Source organism: Scyliorhinus torazame, chromosome 7 (assembly GCF_047496885.1).
Source record: "Scyliorhinus torazame isolate Kashiwa2021f chromosome 7, sScyTor2.1, whole genome shotgun sequence".
Lineage (NCBI taxonomy): Eukaryota > Metazoa > Chordata > Chondrichthyes > Carcharhiniformes > Scyliorhinidae > Scyliorhinus > Scyliorhinus torazame.
Genome location: NC_092713.1, coordinates 87,861,369 through 87,875,666, shown reverse-complemented (window position 1 = coordinate 87,875,666; position 14,298 = coordinate 87,861,369). Strand labels below are relative to the sequence as shown.

The window sequence follows — 14,298 nt, the reverse complement described above, 5'->3', positions numbered from 1 at the left end:
ATTAACCTCATTCATGAGTAGGATACTGAATTACCCAGCTCCTGTCTTTTGAGATGAATTCCAAGTTCAGTTTCTGTCAGAATATCTTTTGAGTTAATAATAAATTGGACCATAGCTGGTTTAAAGTAATGTAGCTAATGCAATTCCAGATTAAACCAGTACTGACAAGTGAACTCTTTACTGATATGATTAACAATTACTGAGTAACTGCCAATGTCTGTATGCACTTCATATCTCATAAAGAATGTAGTTCTGAACAAAACTGATTGATAATCCCTTGTTCTGTTTTAGGTGTTTGACCCTTTAAGATTTTCCCCCGAAAATTCAGCAAACAGACACACACATGCCTTCATACCTTTCTCTGCTGGACCAAGGTAGGAACGTATTTCAAATATTAGTGAAATAGAGTTAATAGTGTTACTCTTGAGCAAATTAATTTCTCCAAAGAGGCCTGACTCATTGTTGATCAAATAGGTGGATCCCAGTTCACTGAAATAGTTTCAAATTCTTTGTTAATCTTGACTCACACTTGATATTGGGAGTTACTGCAGAAAGCAGCAGGGTGGCCTAGTGGGGGCGGCACGGTGGAACAGTGGTTAGCGCCGCTGCCTCACAGCTCCAGGGACTGGGGTTGAATTCCAGCCTCAGGTGACCGTCTGTGTGGACTTTACACTTTCTCCAGGTGTCTGCATGGGTTTCCTCCAGGTGCTGCGGTTTCCTCCCATAGTCCAAAGATGCAGGTGTTAAGTGGATTGGCCATGCTAAATTGTCCCTTAGTGTCCAAAGGTTAGGTGGGGTTATGGGCTACAGGGATAGGGTGGGGGATTGGACCTGGGTGGGGTGCTCTTTCAGAGGGTTGGTGTAGACTCGATGAGCCGAGTGGCCTACTTCTGCACTGTAGGGATTCTATGTAAAGGTCAGTTTCAAGGAAAAATAAAAATGTACCATTCCTGTTCTGTTTTGAGAGCTAACACCTCCCACAGTAGGATCCGTTGTTTAAAATTGTAGTTGTAAAATTTCATGTTCCCTTGTGCAGAATGGAATTCAGGAATCTTTCTAGTAACGCTAAGTGACCAACCTTTGTCTTCGTACCTCACAGTGGTGCCAACTATACAATCGGAACATGTGGATGGGGGAGGGTGGGTTGATGGGGGGAGTTGATTATGATGGAGGGGAATGTGGTAAACCACTGTTGCACCTATATTAGGTGATGTACTACAGGTTCGCCGGTCGTCCTTGCCTGCTGGCTCCGCCCAGTAGGCGGAGTATAAATATGCGTGTTCTCCATTCAGCAGCCATTTTGCCAGCTGCTGTGGGAGGCCACACATCTTAGAGCAATAAAGCTTCAGTTGTATCCAACTGTAGTCTTTGTTCAATTGATCGTGCCTCAATTTATTGCTCTAAGATTTTCTAAAAGATGGACCTCCGTATCAAGCCAGATCGCCTGCAGCTGGATCCGCAATCAAGCAACGCCAAAAAGGACTTTAATCACTGGCTAGCTTGCTTCGAGGCGTACATCAACTCAGCGACCACCCCTGTTCCGGAGGCTCAGAAGATACAGATCCTGTACTCAAGGTTGAGCTCCAACGTGTTTTCGCTGATCCAGGATGCCCGAACTACGCCGACGCCATGGCGCTTCTCAAATAAAAGTATGCACAGAAGACGAACACGCTCTTCGCCAGGCACGTACTCGCCACTCACTCTCAACTCCCTGGTGAGTCCATAGAAGACTTCTACCGGGCACTAATCCCACTCATCCAGGACTGTGACTGTCAGGCCATTACGGCCACTGAACATTCGAACCTCCTTATGCGGGACGCGTTCGTTACGGGGATTGGGTCGGACCTCATACGCCAGAGACTGTTAGAAGGGGCCATGCTCGATCTAGCTGAGACAAAGAAGCTAGCGCTCTCTATGACGGTCACCTCGCGCAACAGTCAGGCCTACCCCCCAGCGGCACGGCCCACCCCTCCTACGCATCGTGGACCCCACAGACGGCGGCCCCAGCGGGGGCCTTACCCAGGCCAGTACGCCTGCGCCACGCACAGTCCGCGCACCCCGGGGGCCCCCGATGTTACTTCTGCGGCCAGCAGAAACACCCTCGCCAACGCTGCCCAGCCCGCACGGCCCTTTGCAAGGCTTGTGGCAAAAAGGGCCACTTCGCTGCAGCGTGCCAGGCCAGCGCAGTGGCCGCTATCGCCCCCCCCCTAGTCTACACACAATGGGCGCCGCCATCTTGATCTCGCCGGACCACGTGTGGCCAATGGGCGCCGCCATCTTGTCCAAACCCTGCAACGTATGGCTCATGGGCGCCGCCATTTTGTCCCCCGCAGGATCTTCAGGCCTCTTCATCTTGTCTCCCCCTCGGGGCATGGACACCGACAGCATTCCAGGACCTGGGCCCCCCAGGCTCCGCATCATCCGACGCCAGCGCCGACCGACCACGACTCGCCTCAGTGACGATCGACCAGTCTCGTCCGCACAACCTGGCCACCGCATCGACCAGCGTAAAAATCAACGGCCACGTGACCTCTTGCCTGCTGGACTCCGGAAGCACCAAAAGCTTCATACACCTGAATATGGTAAGGTGCTGCTCCCTCGCGCGACACCCTGCCAACCAAAGAATCTCCCTGGCCTCCGGATCCCATTCCGTCGCGATCCGGGGGTACTGTACTGTCACACTCACGGTCCAGTAGAATTCAGCAGCTTCCGCCTCTACGTCCTCCCTATCCTCTGCGCTGCTCTACTACTAGGCCTGGACTTCCAGTGCAATCTCCAGAGCCTAACCCTCAGATTCGGCGGACCCCTACCACCCCTCACTGTGTGCGGCCTTGTGACCCTAAAGGTTGATCCGCCTTCTCTCTTCACAAATCTAACCCCGGATTGCAAACCCGTCGCCACCAGGAGCAGACGGTACAGCACCCAGGACAGGGCCTTCATCAGGTCCGAGGTCCAGCGGCTGATTCGGGAAGGCATCATCGAGGCCAACAACAGCCCCTGGAGAGCCCAAGTGGTAGTTGTTAAAACTGGGGAGAAACACAGGATGGTCGTAGACTACAGCCAGACCATCAATCGGTACACGCAGCTCGACGTGTACCCCCTCCCACGCATATCTGACATGGTCAATCAGATTGCCCAGTTCCGGGTCTTCTCAACGGTAGACCTCAAATCCGCCTACCACCAGCTCCCCATTCGTAAATCGGACATTCCATACACTGCTTTTGAGGCGGACGGTCGTCTCTATCACTTCTTCAGGGTTCCCTTCGGCGTCACTAACGGGGTCTCGGTCTTCCAAAGGGAAATGGACCGAATAGTCGACCGGTATGGTTTGCGGGCCACCTTCCCGTACCTAGACAACGTCACCATCTGCGGCCATGACCAGCAGGACCACGATGCCAACCTTGCCAAATTTTTCCACACCGCCACTCTCCTCAACCTCACCTACAACAAGGAGAAGCACATGTTTAGCACGACCCGCTTAGCCATACTCGACTTTCCGTTCTGGGGCCCGAACCCGACCGCATGCGCACCCTCATGGAGCTCCCCCTGACCCAAGGCCCTCAAACGCTGCCTGGGGTTCTTCTCCTACTACGCCCAGTGGGTCCCAAACTATGTGGACAAGACCCGCCCACTCATACAGTCCACACACTTTCCCCTGGCGGCCGAGGCACAACAGGCCTTCGCCCGTATCAGAGCCGATATCGCCAAGGCCGGGATGCACGCAGTAGACGAGACACTGCCCTTTCAAGTAGAGAGCGACGTATCGGACGTCGCCCGAGCTGTCTCCCTCAATCAGGCAGGCAGACCCGTGGCATTCTTCTCCCGCACACTTCATGCCTCAGAAATTCGGCACTCAGCCTCGAAAAAGAGGCCCAAGCTATTGTTGAGGCTGTGCGGCATTGGAGGCATTACCTGGCCGGCATGAGATTCACCCTCCTCACTGACCAACGGTTGGTAGCCTTCATGTTCAATAACACACAGCGGGGCAAGATCAAAAACGATAAAATCTTGAGGTGGAGGATCGAGCTCTCCACCTATAATTACGAGATTTTGTATCGCCCTGGCAAACTCAACGAGCCCCCAGACGCCCTATCCCGAGGTACATGTGTCAGCGCACAAGTAGACCGACTCCGGGCCCTGCAAGACAGCCTTTGTCACCCGGAAGTCACATGGTTGTACCATTTTGTCAAGGCTCACAATCTGCCCTGCTCCGTCGAGGAAGTACGGACAATCACCAGTGACTGCCAGGTCTGTGCGGAGTGCAAGCCGCACTTCTACAGGTCAGACCGTGCGCGCCTGGTGAAGGCCTCCTGCCCATTTGAACGCCTCAGCGTGGATTTCAAAGGGCCCCTCCACTCCACCGACCGAAACACATATATTCTCAGTGTGGTCGATGAGTATTCCAGATTCCCCTTCGCCATCCCATGCCCTGATATGATGTCTGCCACTGTCATCAAAGCCCTAAACACTATCTTCGCTCTCTTCGGTTACCACGCCTACATCCACAGTGACAGGGGATCCTCATTCATGAGCGATGAGCCGCGTCAGTTCCTGCTCAGCAGGGGTATCGCCTCCAGCAGGACGACCAGCTATAACCCCCGGGGAAACGGACAGGTAGAGAGGGAGAACGGTACGGTCTGGAGGGCCGTCCAATTGGCCCTACGGTCCAGGAACCTCCCAGCCTCTCGCTGGCAGGAAGTCCTCCCTGATGCACCGCCACTAACAACACACCCCATGAATGTCTTTTTGCCTTCCCCAGGAAGTCCACATCCGGGGTGTCGCTCCCGGCTTGGCTCACGACTCCAGGACAAGTCCTACTCCGTAGGCACGTCCGACTCCACAAGGTGGACCCGTTGGTGGAGAGGGTACAATTGCTCCATGCAAACCCCCAGTATGCCTACGTGGCACACCCCGACAGCCGCCAGGATACTGTCTCCCTCAGGGACCTGGCACCAGCAGGTTCCACACACACACACCCCTCCGGCCTCCCCTCCCCTCCCCCGGCGCTCCCAGTATTAACCCCACCAGGACCATCCGTCCTTCCCCTGCCCACGCCCGAGGAGGAAGAGGATTTCGGCATGCACCCGGAGTCACCGAACATCGGGCCAGCATCGACATCGCCGCCACCACTACATCACTCCCAATGGAACATCAAGGCACCGGACCGGTTAAACCTCTAACTGGTCCGCCGGACTTCAAAAGACATTTTCTTTCTGCTCAAATACTGTAAATATAGATTCATTGCTGTATATAGTTCTCCACCACCCCCGCCGGACTCAATTTTAACAGGGGGTGAATGTGGTAAACCAGTGTTGCACCTATATTAGGTGATGCAAGGTAGGACCAGTACTACAGGTTCGCCGGTCGTCCCTGCCTGCTGGCTCCGCCCAGTAGGCAGAGTATAAATATGCGTGTCCTCCATTCAGCAGTCATTTCGCCAGCTGCTGTGGGAGGCCATACATCTTGGAGCAATAAAGCCTCAGTTGTATCCAACTCTAGTCTTTGTTCAATTGATTGTGCCTCAGGGAAGGAATGAAAACATCTGACAATGCTGCATGAACTGTGTGGTACTAACATCAACTTCTGCTGACTGCCTTCATGCGGCTTTTGCTAGAAATTTCCTGTGGTGCAGATTTTGTTCTATAGCTAATGTGCTACAACATCTATGATAATATAGTCTCAAATTCTAAGAGGCATTTGACATTCAAGACAATTAGAGCTTTAGGAATTGGACATGGAGAAAATTAAGCTGGAGTTTTGGGAACAGGGGCAAACATAGTTTCATGGGATGAGGTTGGAATAATAAAGGGTAACTGTATTTTACTGAGTGGCTTTATGATAGTAAACATTGTTGTACTCCATGGGCACGTTCTACCGTCCACATTGCGGCCAAACGGCAGAGCAGTCTATAGATTCTGGGAGATCTCTCTTCTGAGATCCACCCAGCTGCCCCGCCTCGCAAGATCTAACATGATCTCATGAGACATAACAATCTGAATCCTGCCCATTATGGGCGGGATCACAATCTGGAAAATCTGCATATTAGAGCGAGTCTCACTCTTAATATGCGCTCACCTTATCTACTGAGGCCTTACGATCTAACCCCTTCACCTCAGAGACCTTGTGCGAGTGCCGTTCAGTACTGGCTCCCACAAACGGGGATCAGATGACGAGCGTCGGGAAACATCCGGCTAAGTGCGCTCATCACGGGACTCTGTTGCAATTTGGTTAGATCGTGCCTGTGGTGTTGGGTGTTCTGACACACAGATGAGCCAACACGGTTGTATATGGTACAACGCTATTTTATTTAAACTTACTATTTACAGTTTGGTCTTTGTACTCTGCACGTGGGGGTTCCCTGCTTGTGATGTTTTAACAGCTCTTTCTTGTTCCCTTCTCCCCAGACCTACTGACTACCAGGTGTCGTGCTCGTGCTTTTTATGTGGTTGGTGTTCTTGTCTGTGATTGGTTGTGGTGTTGTGTACTCTGATTTGCCTGTTAGATGTCCATCATGATGTGTGTGTTTGAATATCATGACATCCCCCCTTTTTACAAAGATATGTGCCTACGTGGTAATAAATATGATCGTGTCGTGAGTGCATCTAAGAGTGTGTGTGTGTCGTGTGCAGCATGTGCATATGAAGGAACTATGTACATGGGGCGATGTCGGGTGCGTCACATGAACCAAGTTGTACCATAACATAACATAAATGCGAACGAGAGAAGAAGAAAAAAAAAAAAACTTGAACAGTTGTCCAGTCAGACGACATCTGGAACGATAAACAACAACAGGTTATCATGTAAAATTGTGCAACTTGTTAAACATATGAACGGTATTATAAGTCCAGTCTAATGGGCTTGCGACGAGTTCGGGTTGACCGCCTCAAGGGTGGATCAAGAACCACCGGCTGCTGTGCAGGCATGGCCATGGGTGGCGATGGAAAGGGCGTGATGTGCGGCAGCTCCACAAAGTCATCCTCGGAAGCCTGTTGAGGATCTGGCGTGTGCGTACTGTGTGGCTGTGAGCGTGGAAGTCGGCGAAGGGCGCGCCGATTGCGGCGACGCACGGAACCATCCGGCATGCGAACCAGGAACGAGCGGGGAGCCACTTGTCGGAGGACTTCGGCCGGTGCTGACCAGCCACCATACGGTTGATGGACGCGTACTTTGTCTCCGGAGGACAGGGGGGGCAGGTCCGTCGCTCGTGTGTCATACCGACTTTTCTGGCGATCACGCTGCAGTTGCATGTTCCGAAGAACCGCCTCATGGTCTGTTGTTGGTGCCAGGATGGAAGGTACCGTCGTCCTGAGGGAGCGACCCATTAGTAGCTGCGCTGGCGAGAGACCCGTGGATAGCGGGGCCGATCGATAGGCCAGCAAGGCAAGGTTAAAGTCCGATCCGGCAGCAGCCGCCTTGCACAGGAGCCGCTTGGCGATGTGGACACCCTTTTCAGCCTTCCCGTTCGATTGTGGATGCAGAGGGCTGGATGTCACATGAGTGAAACCATATGCTGCGGCAAAGGACGACCATTCACGGCTGGCGAAACAGGGTCCATTGTCTGACATGACAGTCCTTGGAATGCCATAGCGAGCAAATGTTTCCTTGCAGGCCCCAATGACTGCGGACGACGTCAGATCATGGAGAGGCATGACTTCCGGGTAGTTTGAGAAGTAGTCTATAATAACGATGTAATCTCTGCCGAGCGCGTGAAATAGGTCAACACCCACCTTCGCCCAGGGGGACGTCACCATCTCGTGTGGTAGAAGTGTTTCCGGAGGTTGCGCCGGCTGAAACCTCTGACAGGTTGTGCAGTTGAGCACCATGTTGGCTATGTCTTCATTAATACCCGGCCAATATACCGCCTCCCGGGCCCTTCGTCTGCATTTTTCGACGCCCAAGTGGCCTTCGTGTAGTTGATGAAGAATCATCTGGCGCACGCTGTGCGGAATAACGATCCTGTGTGATTTCATAAGGACCCCGTCTATGTTGGTGAGATCATCTCGCACATTATAAAACTGGGGGCACTGCCCTTTTAGCCACCCTTCCGTCATGTGGCGCATCACTCGCTGCAGAAGGGGGTCAGTCGCCGTCTCTGCGCGTATGTGGGCCAGACTAGGATCATCAGCTGGCAGATTTGCTGCTGTCAGAGTTACGTGTGCCTCAATTTGACGCACGAACCCCTCCGCATCTGGTGGTGTGCTCACTGCTCGGGAAAGAGTGTCCGCCACGATGAGCTCCTTCCCCGGAGTGTAGATCAGTTCAAAATCGTACCTCCTGAGTTTAAGTAAGATGCGCTGGAGGCGAGGAGTCATGTCGTTCAGGTCTTTGTTAATGATGTTGACCAGGGGGCGGTGGTCAGTTTCGACCGTAAATCGTGGCAGGCCATACACATAGTCGTGGAACTTGTCCAGTCCAGTTAACAAGCCCAGGCATTCTTTTTCGATTTGCGCGTAGCGCTGTTCGGTAGGGGTCATGGCTCGTGAGGCATATGCAACCGGGGCCCATGACGACGTGCTGTCTTTTTGCAGGAGTACCGCTCCAATACCAGATTGGCTGGCGTCTGTTGAGATCTTTGTAGGGCGAGTCGTGTCAAAGAAGGCCAGCACTGGTGCCGTGACCAGTTTGTGCTTGAGCTCCTCCCATTCCCGCTGATGCGATTGGTGCCAGTTGAATTCTGTCGATTTTTTTACGAGATGGCGCATATTTGTTGTATGAGAAGCCAGGTTGGGAATGAACTTCCCAAGGAAGTTGACCATGCCCAGGAATCTTAAGACAGCCTTCTTGTCAGCCGGTCGTGGCATGGCTGTGATGGCGCTAACCTTGTCTGCATCGGGACGGACCCCTGACCTTGAGATGTGGTCCCCGAGGAATTTCAGCTCCGTCTGGCCGAAGGCACACTTCGCACGGTTGAGACGCAGGCCATTTTGTCGTATGCGGGTAAAGACACGTCGTAGACGATGCATGTGTTCCTGCGGAGTGGTGGACCAAATGATGATATCGTCCACATATACACGTACCCCTTCGATGCCTTCCATCATCTGCTCCATAATGCGGTGGAAAACTTCAGATGCTGAAATGATGCCGAATGGCATCCGGTTGTAGCAGAATCTGCCAAAAGGGGTGTTGAATGTGCATAGTCTTCGGCTGGCCGGGTCCAGTTGGATCTGCCAGAATCCTTTGGACGCATCCAATTTAGTGAATATTTTGGCTCGCGCCATCTCGCTGGTGAGGTCCTCTCGTTTCGGGATGGGATAGTGTTCCCGCATGATGTTGTTATTCAGATCTTTAGGATCTATACATATACGGAGCTCGCCAGAGGGCTTCTTTACACAGACCATGGAGCTGACCCATGGCGTGGGCTCCGTGACCCTGGATAGGACCCCTTGGTCCTGAAGAATCTGCAGTTGTGCCTTGAGGCGGTCTTTGAGTGGCGCAGGAACCCTGCGAGGTGCGTGAACGACAGGGATGGCGTCCGGTCTGAGTCGAATCTTGTACGTGTATGGCAATGTCCCCATGCCTTCAAAAACCTCCTGGTTGTGAGCAAGGAGGGAATGGAGATTTGCGTGGAACTCAGCATCCGGGAAGTCGGATATCTCATCTGGAGAGAGAGACATAATGCGCTGTACCAGGTGAAGGACCTTACACGCCTGTGCGCCCAGTAACGAGTCCTTTGATGAGCCGACAACTTCGAAGGGGAGTGTGGCCGTGTACATCTTGTGAGTCACCTGTAGCTGGCAAGATCCTATGGACGGGATGACGTTCCCGTTATAGTCAACCATCTTGAGCCGGGATGGCGTGATGGGTGGTTTGACCTTCATGGCCTGGACTGCAGAGTAAGCAATCAGGTTGGCGGATGCGCCGGTGTCCAGACGGAAGGCGACGCGCGATCGGTTGACCGTCAGGGTGGCACACCACTCATCGGCTGGATTGATGGCATTGACCTTGTTGACATCAATGACGGAAACGCGGAAGGCATCCTGGTCATCTGCATCACTTAACTGGAAGTCTTGATGCGTGGGCTGGACGGTCCTGACTTGTCTGCGAGATTGTCGAGGATGCGCCGGATCCATGGGTTGAGCCGAACGACAGTGGGCTGCGTAGTGGCCCATCTTGCCACATCTGAGGCACTGTCGGTTTTTTGCAGGACATTGCCCTTTTAAATGTAGAGCTCCACAATTGCCGCACGTCATGACGTCACGGCGTTCGTTGCGCCACTGCGCATGCGCAGTGCGACCTTGCGGTGGGCGCGCCTGCGCAGTGCGTCCCTCGTTGTGGCCGTTATTTTTGGCGCGCACCTGCGCGGGAGACCGCGAAAAGCGCGGGAAGCGGCCGCTGTCGTCCGGGCCGTGGGTCGGGAAGTAATCGACGGCCTGGATGCGTTCGACGTCGTGGGCGGCCTGGCTTGCCGATTCGACGGCTGGGGACCCCCTCCGTGCCAACTCGGACGCCTGAAATCGGGCAAAACGGCAGGTAGCATTTTCGTGGAGGACACAGGCTTCCACAGCAGACGCTAAGGTGAGGCTTTTCATTTTAAGAAGCTGCTGGCGTAGGCCACTAGAGGCAACGCCAAAAACAATCTGGTCCCTGATCATGGACTCTGTGGTGGTGCCGTAACCGCAGGACTGCGCTAGAATCCGGAGGTGCGTCAAGAAGGGTTGAAAAAGCTCCTCCTTACCTTGCAGGCGTTGCTGAAAGAGGTATCTTTCAAAACTTTAATTTACTTCAACTTGAAAGTGCTGGTCCAGTTTGAGGATGACCGTGTCATATTTGGATTGGTTTTCGCCTTCTTCGAACACCAGTGAGTTGAAGACGTTGGTGGCGTGCTGACCTGCGTAGAAGAGGAGCATTGCAATCTTCGTGTCATCCGAGGCATTCTGTTTTTCGGTGGCACGGATGTACAGGTCAAATCGCTGCCTGTAGAGCTTCCAGTTGGTACCTAGGTTCCCCGCGACTTGCATCGGCTGCGGTTTGTCGGTGTGGTCCATGTCCAGAATGGCAGGTTAGTAGGCAGGTATCGATCCACTCCTGTACCATGTGGTGTTGGGTGTTCTGACACACAGATGAGCCAACACGGTTGTATATGGTACAACGCTATTTTATTTAAACTTACTATTTACAGTTTGGTCTTTGCACTCTGCACGTGGGGGTTCCCTGCTTGTGATGTTTTAACAGCTCTTTCTTGTTCCCTTCTCCCCAGACCTACTGACCACCAGGTGTCGTGCTCGTGCTTTTTATGTGGTTGGTGTTCTTGTCTGTGATTGGTTGTGGTGTTGTGTACTCTGATTTGCCTGTTAGTGTGTCCATCATGATGTGTGTGTTTGAATATCATGACAGTGCCCATACCTGTTTCTTTCTAGATCTCCTTGTTTTTTGTGTTTTATGCTTTGAAACTGCTGTTGAGAGGCAATTAGAAGCTGAGATTTGGTAGGAAATTCCTCTCCAGCAACATTATAAATAAGAGCATTGAACTGTTGACAGCATCCCACATTTATATACTCACTGAGAGGAACTTATTTAATTGAAGAGATTTAAATCTGCATTTGGCTGGTAGTTTTAAAGTGTAAAACGCAGGGATAGCTAAATCTGAGAGGCACTATTAAATATGTTGGTACTGCCCCATTCATAATTAGGAGTTTGTAGTAACTCAATAAAATATATTTCTGGTTTAAAAGATTTCGCATGGTGTTGGATTCAAAACCTACCTCCTTTTTCACTTTTTTGCAGGAACTGCATTGGGCAGCACTTTGCCATGAACGAAATGAAGGTGGCTGTCGCGATGATTCTTAACCGGTTTGAATTGGAAATTGACGAATCAAAACCACCAATAAAAATACCTCAGCTAGTCCTTCGATCCAAAAATGGAATACACCTGAAGATTAAAAAAGTAGATTAACAACAGCTGCAAGAATAAGTAAATTTGGGAAAACTTAAGAAAAGTAAAAACTTCAAAATCAGACAGATCAATCAGTAAGCAAGACAATTGTGGCAAATTTAATGTGGTGGTAAAGAGCATTAAAAAAATGGAATACGTGCATTACAAATGTTTACAGTATCATTTCATATATATGTTCATGTTGGAATGTCATCATGGGTTCAAAACATCTCAGAAAATGTAAGCCTATAAACATAATTTTTGATTCCTACATCGTTATATTTCTGCCTTGCATATCATATTTCTCATGTATTATCTGATGTTCATTATGGATAGCGTTATTTTGTTTCCATCTGCTGTTGATGGCGAATATCTTGGTACATTTCATAGCCAGACAACTTCATACAATCGATGCATGAGGATATCTCAACAATTGACTATTGTGGTTGATTTATTTCAAAGTATCCAAACAATAATTGTAGATTACTGGGAAGCAACTGTACCTCTTAATTATCACTTGAGTTAATCAACAACCATCGGCCATAGAGTTTGAACAGGGTTATGAACAGAAATTGATTTTGTTTGAATCATTCCATTTCAGTCTGAAATTCAATTGGGTACAGCTAAATCCAACCATTATTAGAGAAGGGGGATGTAAAGAACTAACGTTACTCGGAGAAAATATTTTTTTCTTTTTTTTTAAATGTTTCTTTCTTCATATTTTTTGCATTTTCTCCCAAATTTACACCCACCAACAATAAACAATAATCAGTAATAAACAATAATCAGTAACAAATATGTCAATCCCCATATCAATAACACCAATCCCATCCTCCCACCAAACCCCAAACATTCGTCCACTTGTTCACATAAACAAATGACAAAAAGGAATCAGGAATCCCCCATAGCCCCCAACTAATGTTCAATGTTATCCAGTTCTTGAAAGTGCATAATGAATAATGCCCATGAATTGTAGAATCCCTCTGTCCTTCCTCTCAGTTCAAACGTAACCTTCTCAAGAGTCAAGAATTCCAACAGATCGCCACGCCAGGGCACAGGGTGGAGAGGCTGCCCTTCAACCCATCAGGATTCACCTTTGGGCGATCAACGAGGCGAAGGTTACAAAATCTGCCTCCGCACCCATTTCCAACCCTGGCCGGTCCGACACCCCGAATATGGCCTCCCGGGGGCCTGGGGCCAGTTTCACATTCACCACTTTAGAAATTACTCTAAAAGCCTCCTTCCAGTAATCCTCTAACTTTGGACAGGACCAAAACATATGAACGTAATTAGCGGGGCCCACTCCCCGCAACGTTCACACACATCTTCAACTCCTTCAAAGAATTGGCTCATCCTCGCCCTCGTGAGGTGTGCTCTGTATACCACCTTCAGCTGTACCAGCCCCAACCTCGCGCACGAGGTGGAGGCATTCACTCTCCGGAGCACCTCACACCAGAATCTCTCCTCGATATCCTCTCCCAACTCTTCCACCCACTTTGCTTTGATCCCTTCCAGTGGAGCCTTCTCCTCTTCCAAAATAGCTCCGTAAACCGCTGACACTAACCCCTTCTCCAGACCCCCTGTCGTCAGTCTTTTGTTATGCTCTTGACGTAGCATAAGCTGCTTCCTTGATGTGCACTTTGACAAAGGAAGATTCAGACTTGGAGATAGCTTCAACATGTTTATTGAACTATTAACAATTCTCCTACTTGGATTTGACACTACTGTTAATCCTTCTATAGCTACTCAGACTGACTAACCAGTCTGCTGCAATCCACGTGGTGGGAATGATGCGTTTCAAATCAACCCTGTGTACACACTGAGTGTCTCCACTGGAAAGAGACTGAGCATGTGTGATGTGTCCTTTTAAATGGGTTGGTGTAATGCCCTCCTGTGGTAGTGTCACCTTTGTGTGTATCGTGAATGCCCGTTGGTCATGTCCTATCTTACTGACCTATTGGTTGACTATCTGCGTGTCATGTCTCTGGTGTTCCCTCTAGTGTCTAGCTAGGTGTAGTGTATGTACATTAACCCTTTGTGAACTAACAGTGATATATATATCACCACAACCCCCTTTTTACGTGTTACATATTTTCTGTCCAGTGTTAAAGAAAATTGAGCAAACTAGGTAGATGAGTGATACTCTGTACAAGTTATGATAACAGTGATCATTAAACAATAAGTCCAAATCATATGCATGAGTGCAACATTCACTAATTATTATGGTCAAGTGGCTTTCTTGTTTGGTTGGTGAGTTGGTGATGTTGATGGTGGCATTGCATTGTAAACGACATCAGTGTCCCTGAAGGAACCAAGAAGTGATCAAATCACTTTGTTCTCTGATTTGGACTCTTTTTTCTTTCGATGCTTGTGGTGGTAATTCTTGATGGCATCTGTCCTGAAAGCCATGTTGCCTGTTGGGAGTG

At 50.3% G+C, this 14,298-nt stretch overlaps 1 protein-coding gene across 1 annotated transcript in view; it reads left to right on the top strand.

Annotated features, from left to right (window-relative positions):
* The window catches only part of cyp4t8 (cytochrome P450, family 4, subfamily T, polypeptide 8), a 162,726-nt gene extending 148,660 nt beyond the window's left edge, over positions 1-14,066 (top strand). The window contains exons 11-12 of the mRNA XM_072511029.1: positions 292-374; positions 11,725-14,066. Of these exons, the coding sequence (XP_072367130.1) occupies positions 292-374; positions 11,725-11,893 (252 nt within the window). The 3' untranslated portion in view covers positions 11,894-14,066. The remainder of the gene's footprint in view (positions 1-291; positions 375-11,724) is intronic.
* The last annotated feature ends 232 nt before the right edge of the window (positions 14,067-14,298 follow it).